The following is a 23,979-nucleotide window of genomic DNA, read 5'->3' on the forward strand; positions in this document are numbered from 1 at the left end:
GCTCTGCGTTCAGCAGGCAAAAGGTTTTTCAGTATGATTCACCAACACCAGTTCCCTTCAGCCAGGACTTTGCACTCTTCCAAATATTTTCAAATAAGCCAAAGTCATTCAGCCCAGGACCAAAATGAACAAGTTTTGTGATTTATAAACTGTGACTTGAAATATTTCTATTCCTCACACTTGTTTGGAGTTTTTGTTGGCATGGGCAGGAGGCAGAAAACAGCAATTTACAAACTCATGGGACTGAAAGTATCTCACAGCACACAGTGACCATTAAACACTTTATTGTTTAGGAGGGAACCTTGGAAGGGAAGGAACACGCCTGCTGGTGTAACCGACGGGAGCATGCTAGGAACAGTTAATCCTAACAAGCTGGTTAGGGTTACTTCCAAATATTTCAGATCCCTTTCTCCAGAGCAAATGGACAACGATAACAGCTCTTGAAACTCAGATGTGGATTGGTGAAACCAAAGCTAGCACAGGGTGAACCAGGCTCATGTTGGGCAAGCCTCCAAGCTACAAGCTGTGCTGGAAGCACCTGGGGTCAATACGATTCTTTACATTGCAATACAATAAAAAAGGGAACGGTAGCATCCCCCTCTCCCAGGACCCTCCTCCCAACTCCAGGAACATCCACTGAGACTGATACATGCAGGCAATTAGAAGAGGAATCATGTCGCTGTCTTGGACCGCGAAGGGCAGAAGGCACCAGTTTTGGTCAGTGTCTATCCAGAAGGATGCTGGGGCTTCCGAGGGCCTCTGTGGTCCCTGACTTCTGTTATTTGGTGGCTGATGTTTATCCAGAATTAACTAACAGCTCCTGGAGGAAAAAGGAGACAAAGGAAAAGGCAGCAAGTTAGTTATGTAGCTGTTGACATGGGACCGTTTCCTTCAGAAACGAAGGAGAAACGTTGGCAGGGTGAAAATCCCTCAGAAAAATCATCAGGTTCCATCTGCTGTAAAACACAAGACACTCAAGGGGACAGAGGACTGTGGAAGCAAGACAGTGGGTCACGGTATCAAAGGCGAGACTGATTCTGTGAACAAGACTAGATGGTCAGCTGTAAATTATTAGTTTATAAATGCTATGGCCTGCAGCAGGAGAGAAAGGCCATGGTCTCAGGTAAGGCTCAGAGCAGCTGGGTTGCAGAAGTAAGTGTAGGTCCATGCTACGTCCCAGCCTCAGCAGGACACAGGAGCACTTTGATTAGCTGCCATCAAATACGCAGACAACACTCGCTCATCCTGGAACACGATCAACATAAGAGTGAGCGCTAGAGAGGGGAGAGGAGGAAAGAGAGAGACTCGGAGACTGCCTTAACTCCTGACATCTTTGACTGCCTTTATCCTATTAAGACCCAAACCCTCCCAAAATTCAAAGCAAAGTCATCCCTGTTTTGTCCCCACGACAACATCCTGTTTTCTAAGTGATACATCGTCAGATCCTGCAGGTATTTGCACGTGAGCTGTAGACTTCTGAGGGGTAGAAAAAACAGAGGAGGCCTTCAACCTTTTTAGGATGGAGACTGAGGAGCCTGCTATGGTTTCTTCCTATTTTTATCTTATCACTCCTATAAAGTCAAAGAAATCAAACCAGCAACACCACCACCTGGCACCAGTTATAACACCTCTCCCTCTGAGGACCTGGGGTATCGATGTTGGACTCTACTTCAAAACCCAGGTAACCAGCTCTCGCCCATCAGCAATGGCATCTTTATGGCAATGAACTGCTGGTGTAGCTATACCAGCAGCAGAGCTGCATAGGGTGATCCCATCAACACGCTACTTTCTCCTCATGCTCTGCACTTCCTTTTTGCAGAATAGACAGTATGTCCCGATTGTTTAAAGGACCCTGTTAAAGCGAACTACAGAAAGCTAAGTGAATAGTTAGCTGCACGTGGTCTCACCACCCATTCTTACTAGGGCTGGATTTGAGCTTTGTTCTGCTCTTTAGATACTAGCCTTTCTTGGGAGAGAAGCCAAGTTTCCTTGAATGTGAATCAGAAAGGAGAACATCACAAAATAATGATGCTAGCACACTTGGCAATATCTGTCAGAAGGTGAGGATGTCATTTGGGCTACTTCTGCATAGCAGGCTGATATTCACTGCCTAACACCTGCAAGGTCAGCATATTCAGTCCACATTGACCGTGAATCTCCAAAGACAGCCCCATCTCTGACAACAATGAACTGGAAAAGTTTCGAAGGACTCGAGAATAAAGAGAAAATTGTTTGCCAAATTATTTAGACAAAGCTTATCCAGAAATCTGACAAATGAACCATCAATATTACTCGACTGACTAATTTCCCAGGTAATTTTTCTCATCATTAGTGACTTAAAGTTCTGCACAGAGCAATACATTTCAAAAACTCCAATAGAACTCACACAAATTGTAATGAGAGAAGCAGCAACAACTCACAATCAATTTTGCAATAAAGTAATTTGCTGTATTCACACTGTAACACTTCAGTGAAGTGTCAAGGAATGCTACATTTTGTGAAAAAGCCACTGATGTGGCCACTCTGTGGTTAACCCTTATGGAAGACAGCAAAACCTTTTCCTATAAAGTGATTTAAAAAAAACAATAAATCATAGTTACACAATTTCATGTTCAAAATCATAACTACGTATTTTTACTCATTTCAGGAGAAAATGCAAACAGCCAGCACTTAACCTCAATCAATGCTTTCCAGCCTAAGCTGCCCACATACCGGGAACGCATCGAGCTGGAGGCTCACAAACATTCCTTGTGCAAAAACATCAGGTTCCATCTCACTCTGGATGACTAAACTTTCTCAAGATCTTTTGCATGGTGAGCACTGGACCCAGAACTGGTGGGCTCTAGGCAGCCTGGACACCAATTTCCTGCTGCGCAGCTGGCACCAAGGGAAGCTGCTGGGAACAAAGGGAGGAGGTAACAACACCATCCCTCAGCCCATGCTGCTCCCAATAGTGGCCTGATAAAATGACATCTATGACCAGCCTGTGCTGGATGGAGCGACTAATTAATGACCCTTCCCTCCTCAGGGGCATGGAGCGCTCATGAAGGTTATGGGGTTGGCATTTTGGGGGAACTGAAGCTCTCCCAGCAGACAACAGCCTGCACACACGAGTGGCTTTCCCAGCTTTTTCAGACTTTCCTGCTCAGATGCCAATCCAGGTCTCACAGCATTTGCCACGCCAATGTAGACCACCGCCACCCTGAACCCTCTAGTACTGCTAAGATCCAATTTACAAAGAAAGTGAAACCAGAGTACAGTCTCTGGCTGCCCAGGAACCCGTGCTCCTCTGGATCTTCTGCAGAACATGCAGAGCGGTGCAGGCACAATTAACAGCTAACGGTGCTGGAGGCCAGAGGTCTCCTCTGCCAGCTACTGCAGTGTCACAGCCGCTCCACGCTGCACAGGGGAAGCTCCGTAGGCCTTGTGCTCTGTTAGCACATCATATAAGTCTGTGCTTGTTAGAATACACATATAATTGCTTTCACTGTTCCTAGGCCATCAGTTTATAAACCTGTGGCTAACTACTTAAAAGCACAGTTGCATCGATTTCATGCCTCGCATGCTGTGTAATAGCATGGAAGGATGCCATATCTCTAAGACTAAACCCACTCTTTGCTAAGCCAGCCATTTACACCAGCATTTTAATCCCACCTAGCATTGCAATCGTGCCGACACAAATTTGGCACCCCTTCATTTCCTTCCAACCTGGAATCCTCCTTGTGAGATGCTACCAAGATGCTACAACACTTACCTTGAGCAGAAGGAGCCAGGAAAGGGAAGGAGAGGACTTACCTCTCCTACATGCCCTTGTCGTTGCATATGCACCAGGCAAGTTGCATATGCAACAAGAGCAGGCAGCTTGCAATCACAAGCTGCTCTCACACGACAGGATACTCCCAATCAATCGAGTTGAGGCTCAGCCTTATCGGAAAATAACTGCCCCACAGTTGGCATTAGGTGGTCTCTGCTGCAGTCTTAGCGGAACAACAGCTCAGGAAACGAGCAGCCCTGGAGAGTTCACCACACACTCACTCAAACGAGAAGGGATGGTGCCCTTCTTGCGCAGGGAGGGTAGATTACGTTTAATGCCACTGCAGCGTCAGGTAGAGACCAGGTTCCAGTCTCGACCAGCTCCAGCCCAGCTCCTCTGCATATGAATGCTGTGTCCATACAAAGGGGTCCATACGAAGGCAATTCCTCACAGCTGTGGCTGCAGCACAAATAGGAACGGCAATCTGTTCAGTCCCGACAGCAAATCCAGCTGGAGGGCACGCAGTGCTCTCTTCCACGCCTCTCCTGGCAAGCAGGACCCTGAGCCACTAACCCATGCTCTTCTACCACCATGAGACCCCAACTTGGCAGCTAAGAGCCGTCAAAATTGGCTGGCGGCTCAGCTGACACAGCCACCACTTTGCAGCACCTGTGGGGAAGCCAGTAGCTCTCCAGCTCTGGTTTCAGTTGAGTGAGGAGAAAGGGTCAAGCTCTGCAAGTAGATCTGCTCCACACATCTCACCCCTGCTGAGAAGGGAGTCCAATCAATGCCCCAACACGGTCCTTCTCCCGTAACAGAGAGCTGAGGCCTTGGTACCAGCATCAGGACAAGAAAGTCTCAGCAAGATTTTATAATGCACCGCGCTCTTGTCTTCCTCCGGTTCCTTCTTTGCCCGTCTGCATCCCAGTGCAGGAGCTCAGGGCTGCCTGGAGAGGATGCTGCGGGCTCGCCGCCTCCCACAGACACTGGCTAGTTCTGCACCTCAGCGCTCAGCCTCGCCGGAGGCTCAGAGCCAGGGGGGGAATCTCCCTCCTTGAAAGCCCATACCCTGAAGAACTTCCTCCCTCAGTGTTTGCCAGAAACGCTGTTTGCCAAGCCTCCACTGTGCTAAGACATATTTATTTAACCAGCCTTTAGTCTCACGGGATAAATCCTGCAAGTTTCCTCCAGCGAGTGCCTTTCCTCCCAGCGAGTTCTAATATTCCTTTAAGCACTTGCACCACGGTGCTCGCACATATGGGCACTGCGCAGCTACGGAGAAATCAGAAAGCAGATCCCCATGATAAATGACTCGGTGCATTTGGAGTGTCAGTGACAAAGTAGAAATTAATCTCCATAGTTCCTAGTTCCTTGCCACGTGCGGGCAGCACTCTCAGAACCAGAGCACCTGTTGGCACACAGCAGACTTCAATGACGTGACCGCACAACTTTTTCATCTCAGTCTGGAAAGAGGCACTAACGAAATACAGAAATCCTGACCTGTCCTAAGATGGGTGTTCAAGGCCTTTCCGCTGGATAAGGCATTTGTTGCGGGGCTATTAGCACCCCTAAGTGCTGCGAGGGACATTTGAGTCACTTTGGTTTGATGTATGCTGTAGGTATTTTTTGGTTATGTGCAATTTGTTCTGTTACATTCAGGGTATTGGCTATTTTGTGGAGCAGCTGTGCTGACTAATGGATCACAGCACTTCTATGCCATATAGTTATCGCACAGAAAAGCCTCTATGTCTCTCTCATCCTTCAGGAGTCCAACAGTTGCTGTCCTTGGGTTTGGAATAAGAGGGGCAGGAGTATGCCTGGCAGCAACAAAAAACATTAATTCAAAAAGCTATGAAGAGAATTTTGTTTTCCCTCTTCCCTGTGCTTTGCAAAGCAGAGAAGTTCATCCAATGACTTCTTGGCCACTTCCCCAGATGGCGTCTTCAAAGCTGGCTTGACAGCAGAAAAGAGGCCTTTCAAAAGACTCACCAGACACATTGTCAGAACACCCCAGAAAGTGCTTTCACGTGGAAGTCCCCTGGTCTACATACCCCACCAACAGAGTGCAAGGAACAGAAACAGTTTTTCTGGTTTCCTCTCCCCCCGCCCTCACTCTCCGTTGACTCACAAGAGCCTCACACTGTTTGCTTTGCTCTGCCATGACACCCCCCATTGCTCTGCATCACCCGAATATGAAGTTATTTACTAGCACAACTAATCTCTAGCTGTTCTAAGACTCACCTGTTTGTTCATGCATTATAACAGTGATTTCCTCCAGACAATTGTTCTGATCATTGTTCTAACTCGCAGAGAGCTCCCGTCATTAGCCTTGCTTAACAGGAAATGTTTTGCCACCGACTGAGCAGCTCCGCAGTTACCAGGCTGCACAAAAAAATCATCCCGGCTGGGGGGCTGCATCTCCCCGCTGAGCTGGTAGCCCCAGACGTCGCAGCAGGGGGCATGCTCAGTGCTTTTGATTTTGGACATGTGCTAGAAAATACCGGGGCCAGGAGGAACAAACACTGCTCTGCAAAGGGCCACCGCTGAAAGGATAGTTGTTAATTAATCGGCATACAAACTGAGGGCGGTTTTTGTTCAATCAATGTTAATTGCATTTAATCTCGTTCTCACCATTAAGAAAAGCCACCAGGCCAGGCTGATGTCGCTAGTGCCTGACATGCAGATTCCACCCACGTTTGGGAGGCAAGGCAGGAGGAGTAAAGTAATGGAAAGAAACGAAATAACCCTTCCTCACCCCTTCTGCATCACTGCACAATTTCTTTGGGTCTGTTCCATTATTTAAACAATTTTGTTTTCCAATAACATTACAGAGGAGCTCAAAGGATGAAAATCAGACATGGAGCATTTCACTACTAGTTATTCTTGCTCTCCTGGGTACTAGCTTAGAGCTTTGCTAACCTGCACAGCCCTGGCTATTCTGCTTCCGCAAAGGACTGAAATCAGAAAATTGCTTATGTGAAGCTGTGCCTGCTTTTGAGTCCCGGGCTGGTCCCAACAGACCTGCCAGTGCCCCTCAATATGACCTACAGCTGCTGACTGCCACCTTCCACCAGCTCTACCAAAGTCTTTCTCCTCACCTTGCTACTGACCAGAACTCCACTGCATGCCAAAGGATGCTGAACTCTGTCTTAGAACACAAAGTACTATTTCCTATTAAACAACCTCTGACCAAATTTGCCTCACAAGTCAGTGCACGCTTGAAGCCTGAGCTTCCCAGGTAAACCACTAGTGCATCTGCCAGCGATTTGGCTCTGATGTGGGGACTGTGCCACTATCTGCCCAGCCACCTGCTTGGGAAACGGGAGCGATCCTATCCTGTCCCCTCTGCAGGAATCACGCCTGGGGGCAGACGGGCAGCTCTTGCAGCACAGAGAGCCCAAGGTGGCAGATTTCACGACTACTGGCTTATTGCTTCTGCAAGTGCCTTGCGTTTTTCCAAATCAGCATCAAGAACAATAATCATCAAGTCGGGGCTCTGTCGGTGCCTTTCCCCTGTGGCAGCACACAACGCTTGCCCAAAGCCGATGCTGCAGTTTATCATAGATTTTCTTTATCCCTGGACAAGTGTTAGTCCCATTGCCTCTCACCGCATAAAGTGGACATATCACAAGTGCCGTGAAGGGCTGGCTGAGTTTTAAGTGGTCTGAAACGGCTCCACTAGACTTGGTCAAGATTGCTTTAAAATCATTTCCCATTAGGACTGTGACCCTCTCTCTTTACAGCCAGCATAATGACTCTACCTCAGGGGAAGACAATTACATCCCACTATCTATACACATCAGAAAGTATACACTACAAACACTACTGCGCCCTTCTGGAACAAGTGAGAGAAGGCAATGCGGGAGAAAAAGGAGATAACACTGGATGCCCCTCTATCCCACAACTGGAGTCATCCCGAGCGTTTTGCAAGCTCGTGGATTAGCCCCCAGGAGGGATAAAAAGATCCAGAAGGCACAGAGTGTTTCTAAAGCAGAATGACAACTTGTACAAATCCAGCTCTGGTTTTGTAAGGATTAAAATGAACTTCACCCAACTGTGAATATCCGTTGCCAGAGCCAAAAGGAATGGAAAACCACTTACTGATGCAACAGCATTTCATTATTTCAAACCCTAAGCCCAATGCTTCCAAAAATTAAGGACAGGCAACATTAATGTTATTGCTGGGGGACATTGGCTGCAGGGGTTTAACTGCTAAACTGCCAAGCCATGCTCTGAGCACAACGCAATGAAACCATATACACAAATAAAGGCAACTCCTCCATACTCTGATTCGTGCTCTTGCTACCAGCCCCCAGGATAATCAGTGGGAAAAGAAAAAATAATCCCAGAAGCTAAGAGACTTTGGATTAAGTTGTATAAATTACCTGTTACCTCCTAACACAAGGAAGGGAGAAATGCAATAAATACCTGCAAAGCCATTCCAGTATTTTGGATTAAATGGATTACAGAAATGGAAAGTACATGATGCAAGATGTTATAAAACAAGACGACAGGAAAGTGCAGGAATTTGAATCAGGCTGGCAAATGATCCCTGCAGACTATTGAGGAAAATTAATAGAGAGAAGGGGTAGAGAGAGGATACAGTAAGAACACTGACTGATGAACACTGTTGTTAGGACATGTAAATTCAGGATGTCAGACTTCCACTTAAATCTACTTCAGTCCTGTAACAAAAATAGCAAATCCTACTGTTAAAAAGCACTGGAAGTAGAAAAGTCAGAGACGCCAAGCCTCATTTCAGGATAGGTTTCCCCTGTGCATCCCTCAAGATTGAAGTTTGTGACTTTAATTATTCCTGGAACATTGCGTATATAGGGATTCAATACAGGGATTACTAGCAGGATCCTTGTTATAAGTGCCACTTCTCAAACAAATTACACTTCACTGGATGTCAGTAACATACACAAGAAAACAAATTAGATAAAGGTAGCAGGATGGCAAGATACAGATCTGGTGCAAGGAAATTTCACAAGGTCACCCAGCAAAATAAAGACACTTAGAATATAAACTCCTACAACATTTCTAATTCCACAGTGCATTAAAAGCTTCGCATGACCCAGACACAATATACCTCCATACACTGGCGACTCCACAGAAGCCCAAGACAAAGCCTTCTGAGACATGATTTCTTGTGAAGAAATACCATCAGGGTAGGGGTGGAGGAAAAGAGACAGAGATAGAAAGAACCACCCCAGTTGTCCTCTGAACTCCTAGGGATCACCACATCCCATTCCTTAATTCTGGCTGTTCACAGGCAAACACAGCTGGATGGGAGAAGCCAGGCAGACAGGATGTCATTTTGTTTGGAGGTAGTGACAGCAGCTCCTTGGCTCCAGGGCTTCTTCACAAGCTGATCATAGAATCACAGAACGCTTTGGGTTGGAAGGGACCTTCAAGATCATCTAAGTTCCAACCTCCCTCTGCCATGGGCAGTGACAACTTTCCATAATGCATTTTGTGTTTCCAGATCTTGTCCTGGAACAGATTATTAACCTCCACTAGTCCTAACAAGCACGTCTTTAACTCTGGGAATCTTCATGAAGATGGAAGCACAGGAAAGTCCAGTCCTTGGGTAGAGTGCAAAGAGCTGCTGAAAACACTTCACAACCCCTCAGCAATGGCACTGTGCCTTTGAAATGGGACCTCAACAGTGGTTGTTACATTCTCATCTGGGGGATTTCACCTGCCACTTGCCAGCGTTACTAAACCCTGCAGCTTTCCCTTGGGCTACAGGAAGGCAAGCATGGCCTGGAGGGCATGAGCCCCAGTCCCAGGCTCTGTTCTCAGACTCCTCCCAACTTTGCCCAGCAGCTGTAGATAAATCCCCATCTCGGTTTCCCTTTCTGTACACAAGAGTAATGCTACTTACCAGCCACACAGAAGTACAATAATTATTCACCAGCAGAAGATGCTAAAGAAATGCAAAAAAACCACACAGTTCTCAAGGGATCCATCCTCTCTGCACAATTTGCATTGAGGCTTCAGAGGAAATCTAGTGCTTTATCTTGTCCCTTTCTGCCTTGCTTTATGGGGCTCCTGCACCAGATAAAGAGATTTCCTCTCCCGGTCAAGGTAGCATGTCCACATTTAACGTATAGTTCACTCCTGTCTAGCCCAGCTTCACATACCGAGCACAGAGGCAGGCAGAGACAACTTCTCCAGATATCCTTTTCTATGCCTAATTCTATTTCTGTTCAGCGACACAGTGAAATTCCACACAGAAGTATTATGAGCTTGACTGCCTTTATTTGTTTAACAGTTCACATTTTCATTAAGCTGTTGCTACTCGGCAGCCAGTAATTTTATTTCTGTGATAGGCGTATTCATCTCACCCCTATGGGTGTAGATGTTGCTCTCCTTCTCTTCTGGCAGAAGAAGCAAAAATCAGCAATGATAGAGCCAAGAAAGGACTGGGAATTCTCATGTCTGTTTGCAGATAGATGTGGAATAGAACTTCTACCTGGTTTTGTGAAACATCTCCCAAAGATCAGGGTCACAGTAAAGAACCTAAGGGTAAATTAAAAAAAACCAAATAACCAACAAGCAAACCTGTCTTGGGAGACTACCTGCACTGCCCAGATACAAAACCAGAACATGAAGTATCTTTGAGCAGAATCAGCCCCTTTGACTCAGCACTGCAACTCTTTTACACCAGGAGCTTATTGCTGACTGAGCGTTTACGGTATTTGAGTATCAGATTTTAAAGAATTAATTGCATGTCTAACTCTTGCCAATCTTTAAGTATCTTGAAATATCTGGTCCCGGGAGATTCAAGATCTGATTAAATCACAAGGAAGAGAAGCCTGGTTGGTTGGCCTGCAACAAGCCCCAATTAGACAATCCTCTACCAAGTTCAGGCAACCAGACAGAAAAATAACAGGCATTTTGAAATGTTAATGACCTGAACTGAGACAGTCAAATGACTCAACCACACCTCTTAGATAGAGGTTTCAGAAGTCACCCAAGGAACCCTAAACATTTCTCTCTGCCACTCCCTATTTACACCATGAAGGAGCGGAGGTGCGGGGAAGCCCTGCTGGCTGCCCGAGCCCTGGAGGGGGGGGAACCCGCAGCCTGGGCAGGAGAGTGCCAGGGTTCCCGCTGGGCACGGCACAGGCACCAGAATGGAAAGGCTGTGGATGGATCGGGAGGCCATGAAGACATTCCGCCACGCAATTCCGTGTGGATGCCCAACCACAGGCACACCCAGGCAGTGACCGGCGTGAAGCTGCACGCTCAGCCCTGAACCAGGAGCAACTGCAGTATCTCAGCAAGACAGATTTGTTCTGAGCAACAGCCCATCGGTGCCCAACACAACCAACGCAATTAAGAGAAGAGCAGATAAGATGCCCTACAACCTGAAACATGGATCTGAGCAAACAAAGGGAGAATGGCGAACACCCAGAGATGCATCTTTATTTCCCAATCAATGTCTCCTCCTGCGTAAATTCCAAATCCTTCTTTCAAGATTAAAAACCTTTACCAAGTGAAAAACAGGCTCAGCATTTCTCTAGCTCCTTCCTGTCCCCTTCCCTCTTCGGAAGGCACCCAGCAGAACACCAGATGCTGGAACAAGCCACAAAAGCCTCCTAAATAATTATCTCCCCATCTCCTCCACTGCAAATTTATAGTCCTGCATCTGTGTCAGCACAGAGACCTGCTTCCATCTGTCTAAAACCCATCCTTTACAAATAGGACCTAAAGGTGGAATGTTTAATCGAAGCATTTGAAAATGTACTAAGAGACTGGAAAAGAAAGCGACAGTTTATAAGTGTGCTGTTTGCTTGTCTTGCGGACACAGCTCAAGTGTAGGGGAGAGCTTTCTTTTTTTTTAAATATGATAAATGATGCCGGTCCCATCTTGTAATTTCCCTCACTGTGCAGCATGTCTGTTCATGATAGATACCGGCGCAGCTGCTTAGGTGTCCGTTTATCTGCTAGAAAAGTATTGTCTATTTGGAACCAACTCATCCTAAAACAGTAGCCCCAGAGGGGGAAGAGAGAAAAGGGAGGGGGAAAGAGAGATGAGGGAGCTGTCAACTGGGAATACGTCCATGCGTCTGCTGCAAAGGTTCTGGCAAAAACCAAGCATCATATTTAGTTTTAGCTACATCCTCTCTTTCCCTCCTCCTAGACCATTCTTTTCTACTGTCAGTCAACACCTCCTCACACCCTCTTCCCACAAAGACCTTACCACTGACATACATTTCATTTCGTACTTGCAACCTGTGGAAACAAAGCAAGCCCACAGCCTTCTTCCACAGGTCCATGCCAGCGCAGAGGAGCTCTCAGGTCCCAACGTGAACAGTTCGCAGTTGAAGACAGGTAAAATTCAAAAGAAAAACAAACCACAAAGGATGGGAAAAGAGAGAGAGAAAAAGGGAGAGAGAAAGGACGAAAAAAAAGCAATCAAAGGGTGTTTATATTTTGTGTTTAAAGAGACTTCAAGCAGGAACTTGCCAATTTTCTGTAGCCAGGATTAGAACGGAATGAACTCAAACACTCTGTCCTTCCGCAGAGCCCTCCGAGCTGAATTTCACTCTCCGCGAAATGGCCAATATAGAAAGAAACTCATAAATCCCTGTGACGTAAGTAACTTCACATTACTCTCGGGGAAACAGAGGCAGGGACAGATTCATTAATCCAAGTAAATGAATCTGTGAAGCAGCGTGGATTTCTGAATCCCCATAATGTCCCACACAAGAAACAGCACCCAGGGCCCAGCAGTTTCTATGCCATGCTGCCTGGCACAAGCAAAGGAAAACACTTGAATGGATGAGAATGTTTTTAAGAAAGGAAAAGTACAGTCATTAACCACACCTGCCCTAGCCAGGTAAGCATGCATTCTTATTAAAACACGTTTTATTACTTTAAAATGCCTCCCACCATTTCACTCACTGCATCGTTAATACCAAAGACCAAGGTCACATCTGTAAGATGCTGCCTCAGGAACCTGCTGAGTAGCAGAGAGCAGCAAAACCTGCCTGAGCAGGCAGGTACATTCCAGCAGCTCAGCCCTGCCAGGGTTAGCCCGCTGGTAATACCCAAACCAGCAAGGTTAGGGTTGGCTTTGGTATGCCATCATTCTTCTGCAACTAAGGCATATCCTGAAAGGGTGTTGCTACGGACTGATACTCTGCCTCCTGTTTATGGAATACAACTTCCATGTGTGTGCAGAGGGAAGCTGGGTGTTTTAAAGCTGTTTAGATAGTTATATGTTCACAAAGAGCTTTGCAAGACATTTATGTTAAGGAGTTGTTAGAAGCAGCACTGAATTAAAGACTTCACTTTTAAGATAAGGAACTGTGCCTTAAATATTTTTTTTGTGGGGTGAGTTTTCTTGCTTGTTTTGAAAATAATGAAGTCCCACATGTTAGATGGTATCAGTCAGTTGAGGTTAAATTGTGTAAGGCAGTTATCATTACTGCGACTTAAAACTGAGACTTGCATCCAGAAAGTTCAGTATTTATTGACTCCCAGAATTTAAGTTCACAGAAAGACTGGCTGCTCCTGCAGGTGGAAGGCAAATCCCACCATCTCTCACCCACGATCAGTCCACAGCCACATTCCTACACATGAATGGTCCTGAGCGGACCTGCTGACAGCTACCGAAGCACCACCCCTGGATGATGCTGACCAAAGCCAAGCACAAACTGAGTCTGGCCCCACTGATGCCAGCCAGCCTCAGCTTTTCAACCTGCCTGGGAAGGAAACACAGACATGCAAGCACATATACACATACCCCCCCAGCCCACCCAGCGCAGGGGGGACAGGCCAGCCACTTGATTTGCAGAGAGCTTTTCCATTTGTCCCACTCTACTTACTGCAGCGCTTGAACAGACAACCCGCTCGCCTTTCACATGCTCTGCGGTGGCCATTTCTCCAGAGCTGCCCATCATTTCCTTATCAAGCAGTAAAAACGTAGGATCACTAGAGACACAGCTCAGCCTTGCTGAGATTTCACTCCCTCAGCGGGTTGTAAATGCCCCTATAATGTTGGCTTTTTTAATCTTGTGTTATTATTACCCGCGGCTGCCATTCAGTCTGCAGAGAATAAAGCGCCAAGGCTTTCAGGACCCACACAATGGCTCTGTGCATTTGCCAGCGGTTGGACAAACAATACCTCTGTGTTTCAGCTTTATTGGAAACCTTTCTGTTGTGGGAGTCTGACTGCGTGTGTCCCTCCGCTCAGGCAACGCAGAGGTGCCAGCGTGTGCCTACGAATTCGTCAGTGATTTCAGGAGCACGTGCCTGCACGGCTGCCTATAGAACCACGATGAAAGTGTGCCTGCAAGCCCGGTGTGCTCCTGCAAGCCTATGGAGGGGCACAGATAACGGGCCTGCAGAGCCAGTCAGTCTTCCCCATAGATCAGCCAGGGGGTACGAAGCTGAACAGGGCTCCTCTGTGAATAATTACGTTCATCTCTGCGTAAATGATGTTGCCGGCTCGTATGGCAGTCTGAGGATATATGACATAACTATGAAAATGTCAAAGCTCCACTTCCCCAGATCACGTTCTTACATGAAATCTTGGCTTCTGCTTAAAACTAAAGAGCTTGAGCGCCCCGTGTTTGCAAGGAAGGCTTGAAACACGGAACAACAGAAAACCCCCACAAATTAGAATGCGAACGAGATTTGAAGAATGCGGGGCTCTTCTAATTCGGGGAGACCGACTGTTTGGTATGTTTGCTATTGCTTGCAGGGGACACTGCAGATGTGTGAACTCTTACAGAGCTGCAAATATTCCCTCACTCAAAAAACCAAGCCATGCTGCACACTGTTCACATATTCAAAACCCAAGAGAGAAGTCAGAAACTCCCCAAAACCCACAAGGTTGACTTGTAAAACTGTTTAAAAATGCACTGGGGTTATTTCATTTGCCTTCTGGTTTTAAACACCTGAGTCACGTTCTCATAACACTGCTGTCTAGGCAAGAGGGCTAGATTATTTTATTGTATCTATTCCTTCCTTTTTTCTTTTTTTTAAATTAAAAAACAAAAAAAAAACCAGAACCAAGATTCTCATATACTTGTAAAACTTCAGGAACAACTCCACAAAACTGGGGCAATAGAAAACATGCCAAATACTTCAAGGCTTGGCAGCAGCGAGTGCCTGCCTGTCTCTCCGTGGCAGGAGGAATGTCTGTCTGTCTCAGCCAATGTTTCCGAGTAAGAATGTCTCATCCCGATAGCCCGTGCACATATAAAACACCTATGCTGTCAGCTCTCCAGGAAGAGACCTTGACATTTTGCAGAAAACCACATCCCCATCTCCCCTGAATATCAGCAGAAGGCAGAAAAACCTGGTAGATCTGAAAATGTAAGAATCAGGTGCTGCCTTCAGCAAGAATTAAAGTTAAAATGGAAAAGGCAGTGGTGAAATGAGCACAGGGCAACTCACTGCACTCGGAGTACCAAGGAACCAACTTCCAGGTTTCCCAGATCCCTGCCTGCAGCTGGCTGGTCCCACTCCCTCTCTTGGGAGGCAAGAGTAGAGACATCTTGAAGGGGAGGAAATTGAGGCTTTGCTGTCTTAAAAAGAATAAACATAAGGTGAATGGTTTCAGCACATACTGTATTATCGTTGCGATGTTATGTACCTCATGCACCTGGAGAGAGAAACTGCAACTCGCTCTCTGAGCTCTAACTTTACAGTAACCGGGCTGGCACGGGAAGATGAGCTCTGCTCTCTGCGGACAGAGTAACTGGATTGCAATGTTCTCTTCCCGAAAAGAGTAATGAGGTGCCCAGAGAGCCTGCAGAGGTGTCAGAGAAACAGATGCTGTTAGACACTTCGCAGGCCGAAGACAGATTAAGAATAACACAATACCAGCATAACAGGACCTTATCAACAGCCTCGCAGCGCTAAGAAGTGGAAGCTGAGCAAAGGCTGTGACACCTGTCTGCATCACAGCCCCGCTATTACTGCCTCCCGAGCTCCCCACAATCCCAGTGTCCAAACGGCTTTGAAGCAAGACACGGCAAGACAGGCAGGTGAATCTGAACTCCCGTCAGCTGTCTGAAGAGACGGCATGAATACCTTACGTTTCAGTAACACTTTTCACCCACAACATTTCTGAGACATCCATTCAACCTCAACACTCCAAACCACAGAAGTAATATCTGCCCGGGTAGAGGTGGGCAAATAAACACCAGTTAAATGACTGTTCAAGGTCATCCAAGGACTACGAGAGAGACACACACACAGAGACACGTCTAGCAAGTAGATTACTCTTCCCTTTTGAAAGGCACACAGACACACACACACGCACAGGGGATTGAAACTGCTTAGCCAGGTGTGGAGCCTGCTGTGATCAACGCAGCTTCACTGAGCAGCGACTCTTCCCGCTGCTGTTTCACTGGCGCTAAAACGTAAAAAGCAAACCTTTATAACAAAATTCATTCAAACGGATCCAAATAGGGATGGGGGATTTTGCATCTGGGCTAAGTTACTACAATCTACACATCCTATTTGTCTGCTAGTTATTAAATTACCCACAAGCCATCAACAAATTCAAGTCTCTCTCCGAGAAGCAGAGATTAACTAGGAATTGCTATGCAGAAATGCTGCTCCTCTCTCTCTCTAGCAAGATCAGCCTCATGATGAGTTGCAGACATTTGGGAACAAAGGTGAGCTTTCCTGCAAGAAATGAGAGGCGCAGAAAGATGGGAAAATGCTTCTACGGGGAGGAGAGGATTTACAAGGCAAGAATCTATCAGGAATGGTTTCACACACTGCAGACCATGGACTGATGAAACACACTCCGGTCTCTGGAGCACAGGAAGGCACACCTCTGTCCAAGCACTAATGCAAATAAGATTTTCAGTGAAAGACAATGAAGCTGGTATGTAAATATTAATTTAACAATCTAGTTGACAAAGCCTCAGCTGATCTATAAATAGCTGGTTTATTAGCAGGTGATGCTGAAGGCAGCTATCCTGGCTCCTCTTCCCACAATCCCCCGTGCCATCTTGTTTTTATTGATCCCGGAGACACGACAACTCTTAACTGTACCAGCCTGCTTCTCCACCGCTACCTGCAGAGTAGCTGCAAACACTTGACAATACAATACATATTTATTAAGGCCCTTACATGACAAGGATTCTGCAAAACGACGCACACCATGGCTCACGGTTCTCAACTAAAGCAAGCAAATGGTTTAGAAAGATAGAAAAATCACGCAGTCTTGCTTTTAAGCAGGGGGCAAGTGGAGGAGCTGGTCACTCAGGTACCACCAGGCATTTAGGGAATGACTGACACAAAGACAGAGCCAGGCACGGTCTATCTGCATGTACACTCAGCAAACTAAGCCTCAAGGATAGCAACACCCTTAATAACTCAGGCCACCAAAGAAGCATTTTGCCATCTCAAAAGAAGACACCAAAATCCTGATCTCTTTCCACAGTTTTACCTCATCTGGAATTATTATAATGCATAATAAATCTTACAATTCTCCACCACCTCTTTGGGCTGCAAGCGCAGGAATGCCTCCTTTCACACAGGCACAAGAAAGCTGTTTGACAAGGGACAGCAACACCACGGCAGATGTTAGGGCCAGCGGCCGAGAATCTTGCATCCTGGTAAAACTGCTGTGGCATTTGGACTAGCACAACACAACTGCCCAAACTGCAGCGTGGCCAGCATCCACAGAAACCACGTGAATTATGATGTTTTAGGCTATTCACATGGATCTGTATATATTCTTCTGAAGTCTTTTAAAGCCTCCGTCTTCCTCTTGCTGCAAAGAACAGTGACAACATACTTGATGGGCCGGGCTTGTAAATAGGCAGATTGAATTAGAGGAACAGAATGGACTTTGTTATCCCTCCCTCCCACTTGCCTCAAGTTTCTAAAGAAGCCTTCTGAAGACAAGAAGCCACTATGTTACTGCTTATCATATGGCTAGGAGAAAGAAAGAAAAAAATTGAAGAAAACCCACACAATCAAGACTTTTTTCCATAAGGTCCATCATATTCTTACAGCTTGTACAGTGGCAGGCCCTAGAGTTTACCTCGACAGGGAACCTGCTGTGCCGGGCACGGCATCGACCCCGGCACGTGTGATGGGGAAGTCTGCACTGCAGCGGGAGCACACAGAGGGTGCTGGGGCTATGCTGGCAGGGAGTGCAGGTACGTCCCCTGCACATAACCTCCCCGCCACTGCATCCTCACCCCTCAGTGCTGCCCAACCCATCGGGGGATGAACATCTCCGGGGTATCAGCTTGGGCTCCCACGGCAGGGCAGACAGGCTCTAAAAGATCACGGGGGTCTGCGCCAGTGGAAGTAAGGATCCCTATGCAGCAGGCTTTGGACACAGGGCTGTTCCTTCACTTGTCTGAATAACAAATATTTACACATTTTGTTCTTAAAATTTTTAAATACAAGTCATATTTATATGATTGCAACCCTGTGATGGTCTTACAGTCTGGCTTTTATGAGTCCCATACCAGGGACTATGAAAAGGAAACTTTTGCAATAAAGCTCACTTACTAAACTATCTTTTCTGAGTGGACATAATTCTGTTTTCCATTACTTACGGAAATAAGATAAGCTCAATAGAAACTTAAAATAAACCCGTGCTCAGGAACTCTGCAGAATTTAGCAAGATAAGTGCTACACATTGCCAATTTGATCATAAATAAAGAAATTAGTTGTTCTCATTAATCAACTAGAAAAAAACCTAGAATAGTAATAGATTTGCAATCATCCTTACTATATTATTTACTCCAATAAAACTGTCATAAATCTAATAGCAATAGATGTAAGTAGCACCAAGGAAAAACTGAAACATTTTACATAGTTCAGTAAATGCAGGATGCTGCAACAAGGCTGCAGGACAGCCTTCCCGGGAGGAATCCACACAGTTGCCATCTGCTTTGTTTTTGATGTAAAGCTACACATAAACCTGCAGTGCTAAATGACCCAAAAGCAACTTGTTCTTTTCCCCAAATCTCTACATGTGCCATTTTCTGTGGCTCTTGCAACGTTGCTGCTTCCTTTATCCGCTGTCTCCTTTTCATATGAGCATATCCATTGCCCAGATCCCCAATTTCACAGCCCAGCCAGTTGTAATCCAGGAGTGCTTACTAGTTGTAAGCCAGGACCCAAAGAAAAGTTTAACTAAGTTTGGTTCTCTCTCAAGTAGATTTCGAGCAACTGAAGCACTGACGAAATCCAACTTATCCAGAGTAGTTTATTCTTCCCACTTGTTTAAATGTGGTCACTCACCGAGGACAGACTGGCAGCGTTCTTTGTGAGCTGTAGACTCCACTGCGCCGCTGGGAACTGTGCTGAGACAAGTCCACATCACACGTCAGTGGAGATGGACTGCAGCCTTCAGCTCTGGGATGGAAAGATCAAACTGCTAGATAGGTTCTCTTCCTTGCTGGGTACACTGATTTTTATCAACGGGAAAAGCCAATTAAAGTTGATAAAGACACATTCTCTGCTGATTTTTCCTCACTGCCCACTGCTCAGTGCTAGTATAATGGATAATGTTCTGCCTGTGGGTGTATTTTCTAAGATCTGTCAGTTCTGACAGCATTTTGGCACCTGGATAACTCAAGATTTATACCAAGGGTCCAGGAATGCACCATTTCTCAGCAGCTGATGGGTACATTTTTCAGCAGGGCTTCCCTAATTAAAGGGCTAGAAAGAGATGGGATCAGATTGATAGGTTTTACAGTCACATGTTTTATGCTTAGTTTGATGAATTATAAAACACCTTTTGCAACTTTTGGAACATATGAGAAGAGCATACAAGAGAAACTACAGCAATGTGTCCAAAACATCACAATCTAATTACTTATTTTCAAATTTCACCCCTGTCCCTATGGCAAGACTGTTAAAGACATACTCAAGAAAAATATATAGATAGATATCTCAAAAAGAAAACTGATGCTATGAAATGAGACACTGCTGCTCTTGAGGTACTCCAAAATGGAAGTGTTTTACCCCAGAAGGGACACAAAAGGTGCAGCTCTCCTTCTTTGAGCATCACCCTCAGCTGGGGACACCGCACTGGCACCGAGTGCCTCACACAGCTCAATTAGCAACCTGCCCTGCCAGACCAGCAGGAGGTTTTGCCTTGTCCTCTGCTGTCAAAGCCTTTTCTCGGGGCTAGTTTAATACCTGTAAAACTGCGTGAAGACAATGTATTCTGTGCTGGTTTCGTTGTCTCTGTCAGAGCTCCTTCTGTATATATAGTGAAATATAACTCCAGAGAGGCCAATGGCAAGATCTTTCAGAATAATCACAGCTTGTTCTGGTCTTAATGGGATCTGCAAGTACTGACCTCCTCTTGGGGGGTGGGGGATGACGGGAGAATAACAACAACAAACCACCCAAAACCCCAGGATGTGAGCGCCCAGTACCATGAAGCGAAAGTTCATGAGTTCCTTGTTGCCAGAGTGTTGTTGAGAGCAATGTAGCCTTAGAGCTATAAAGAAGAAAGTCACAGAATAACCATCTGGAATAGGGAAAATATTTGTTGGTAATTTAAAACACGAAACTGAAGAAATACAGTGCAGAGATGTGATAAGCATTTCCAGGCACTGAGAGGTTAAAACAATTATTTGAACAGCTGGGAAAATTAAAATGGTAAAATAATAGCTACCCTTCAAAACTCTACAGATGCAAAGAGACTCTTCAATGAATAACTGATAAAGGGGAAAAAACATTTTAAAAGAGAAACTGTTTCGCGCATGAAGGTCATACAAGTAACAGCTCCTCTTAAGAACCTGGATTTTCAGACTTGGCAAGAGATGAAGAGGTGGGGTTAACATAGCAGCCTTTTACCTCTAGGGACCCAGGGTCAAATCCTGAATACTCTGTTACACATGAAAGCGACTTTGGGCATATCCTTTCTACTGCTTTTTTGGAAATGGTTCCCAACCATAGCAAAATCAAGGTCACATAGGATCATGCCAGAATTGTTGTAGCAGTTTGCCTTCCCAAGGAATTCTCTGGTGCTGGCACAGCCCCAATGGCTGCAGCAACTGGTGCAGCCTTAGAGCAGACGGTTCAGGCATTATCCTTGTTATCCAGAGCTGTGTCCCCCCCCCCCGCCCCAGCCTTGCTCTGGCAAGAATGTGGTGGTATGCAATTTTTTGGAAAAAAATTACAGTCCGTAACGAGCCGCCTGACTATTCAGAAAAGGTCTAAGAGGAAAAATAACGCCAGTCAGGACTGCAGTGTATGAGCCACGGTGCGCACCATGCAGCCCATCAGGACAGGCAAGTCCAGGGGACTCAAAGCGCCAGCAGAGCCATCTTCAGGGCAGGGAGGAGCTGAAAGACAGCAGCTGAGGAAGGTCTATCTGCCACTTGGCTCCAGCTACCCTTCTTGTAGGCAATGAAACCTCTCTCTCTACTAGCTATTTTAAAACAAGAAACCAAAATTTTTCAGAAAGTAGAGAAAGAAATTGACAACTGAATATGGCTGAATATGTAGCACTGCAGAGAAGAAATCAGCTGCATGGTGCCAGCTCTTGTTTCCGTTCCTCACCCACTTCAAATGCACAACCTCTTCCACATAAATACTGAGCAAACTGTTACAAGGACAGCAACTGAACACACCTCATCAGAGTCCAAAAACATGGATTCTTTGGCAAAAAAAAGCAGAATCAGAACAGAAGGCCAAATCCATCCACCCCAGCAGTCAATCCTTCTATCGTTCACACATATCATTTCACCAGTCTTCAACTGGAAAGTCTTCACTACTACTTTTTTTCTTTAAGTCAAAGAAAGAAGATAGACAGCAGAAACACTGAGGTCCTCCTACAAGAGGACTTTTTCCTCCAATCAAAAGAATTTGTTATTCCAGCATTATTAGAGCATTTCTGAAGAATTAAACATAGCCTCCTCAATCTGTAGGTTTGTTCTCTCTCCAGAGCACAGCCTACTTTAACCTACTTTGAACACAGTTTCTGTACTTCTCCAGTTGACAATCATCTGGTGTTGAGTATCTCCTCTGATGGGTTAGGGTCCTCACTAGTCAATGACACTAAAGGAAAACATGCAGAGCATGAGCCTGCAGCCTTCCCCACACTACAGTCTTGCTGCAATCACGTTGAACACCCCAAGCTATGTAGACCAGGTTTGACCACTTTAAGCATCATAAAACATCCAACATATTGCAGAAAGGAACTTACCCTGTGCCTATGCCAATGCAAAGTAACCTGTGCCACAGAAAGTAACATGGCTGACAGAAGCTTCCAATAGATGTTTTGACCTTCCCGTAGTCCTGAGGGACCCTGTGACACATTTTTACAAGAGTCAGGATCCTGGTATTCTGCCAAACTACATACCTTTGGTCTAAACTCAAATTACAACTGCAGCTTTAATTCAATATGCTCTCCTTCACTTCTGATCCTAATCCGCCGGCAAGAGCTGTTGGACTGGTAAGCACCTACCTTTTTTTTTTTTGCCCTTTAGGTGACTACATCACTGTGCTGCCTGAACGGATGCCAGCAGCTAGAGCTGCACAGCAAAACCATTTAGGAAATTCACCAGCTGGGTACATAACCTTCCTTAACAGAGCTTCTACTCATACTGGGAAACCTGCAAATCCATCTCTGGTACCTTGTCATAGCACTGGTTGTGATAAGAATGTGGAAGAGGGATATCCCTGCTTATCCCCTCACCGCACCAGCGTGATGATCCGTCATCAGTCTTTTACTTGCCCAAGGCAAACACTATCCTGCAAGGTTGATGTACAGTTAGGTAATGTGCTTTGGGATCCTTCAGGGTTAAAAAAAACATGCATAAATCTGACAGGATGAGAAAGAAGCTGAAGCAGAAAAAGAAGGTGTGAGGCTTACACAAGCACGCACAACTTTCTAGCCTCCTTCCACGGAGTCTCTGGATCTTACCCCATGTTTCCCGAAGTCAGACTCTCCCGTGCCAAGTAGCTTTCATGTTCAGTGAGCAGCACAGGGGGTGGGGTGGGGGGGATGCAGAGGATTAGTCTACGTCCTTATGAGCTTCCAGTACTCAGAACCCAAAGACTTCTTTGCTCCTCTGATCAGCCATGTTCAGATGCATATTTAAAAATAAGACAGACACTGAACTCTCTCTTGCCCCCTGAGGGAACTGCTGCCTCCTCTTTCCAAACCGCCAGTTCAGTGCTGCAGGGAATAAGCAGCCTGGTGTCAGCTCCAATACAGATTTTTAAATGAAAGGAATGCAAACGAAGGGGACAGAAGAGAGAAGAGGAGGGGGGGAGGGAGAGGGTGCAGAGACACTAGAAGCAAGTAGGTGAAAAACTGAAGACAAGGGAAAGGAAAAAAATCCAGACTCTAGAAAGAGGTAAATAAAGAGACAGAAGGAGGAGGAGGCAGCAAAATAGGCAATAGCATATGTCTAGCTTACTTGTACATACGACAAGAAAAATCATATAGGTGGCCAGAACTGCTCATGCTAGGTGGTAAGGAGGATATTGCTCACTCACAGTGATATCACTGAGCCACACGCAGTTCAGAATATACATGAAACACCCACAGCTTGAGTTTCAATCACAGAATGTCACAGAAGAGCCCCAGAACAGTTTATCCTTGCATATAGCTCAAACATTTGCTTTGCACTGTCCTGAACTAATGGAGACCCACCCCAGTGCCAGCATGGCATTCGTAACGAACTTGAATTCAGCACACCACAAAAAAAACCCAAAGCAAAAATACCATTGAGAAAATAACTTGGCAGTGCTACACAACACTTAATTCTGGTGTCAGTGGGTCAAAATGGGGATTCCTCAATGTTGCATGTTTCCAGATCCTGCCCAACAGGGTTGGCAAATTTCTGGTGTTTTTAAGCTTAAGATAAGGATTCCAGGTAGCTAACCTCAGGGAAACAGTTTTGAGAGCCTTATGACATTGTTGGTCTATTAAGGAGGGGAAAAAAATAAAATGAAAGAGAGAGAGATAGAGAGATAATCAAGTGCATACCTAGAAGTAAACTTGCAAATAAGAAATGACAAGTCAGAAGTCAGGAGGACAGGTTTGTACAGATCTACAGCACACAATTTCAGAAGCTCATCAAAACTTCAGTGGCACTTGAGAAGTTTGTGCCAAGATCAAGAAACACTTCCAACTGTTGATTCTGACACAATTATCAGGAATAACACAAGCTTGCCTGAGGTGAAACATGCAGCATGGTGTGAACTTACCATCCTGTTGTCAGGATGGACCAGGTTCCATGCTCAAGTAC

The 23,979-nt window shown here is 45.7% G+C and overlaps 1 protein-coding gene across 3 annotated transcripts in view; it reads right to left on the bottom strand.

Moving 5' to 3' along the window:
* Positions 1 to 268: 268 nt before the first annotated feature.
* CHCHD6 (coiled-coil-helix-coiled-coil-helix domain containing 6) overlaps positions 269 to 23,979 on the bottom strand; it is a 116,379-nt gene continuing 92,668 nt past the window's right edge. For all 3 annotated transcript variants that reach the window (XM_074152057.1, XM_074152056.1, XM_074152054.1), the window contains one exon: positions 269 to 820. In XM_074152057.1, coding sequence (XP_074008158.1) covers positions 797 to 820 — 24 coding nt within the window. In that variant the 3' untranslated portion in view covers positions 269 to 796. The remainder of the gene's footprint in view (positions 821 to 23,979) is intronic.

The sequence above is a fragment of the Numenius arquata genome, chromosome 8, assembly GCF_964106895.1.
Source record: "Numenius arquata chromosome 8, bNumArq3.hap1.1, whole genome shotgun sequence".
NCBI lineage: Eukaryota > Metazoa > Chordata > Aves > Charadriiformes > Scolopacidae > Numenius > Numenius arquata.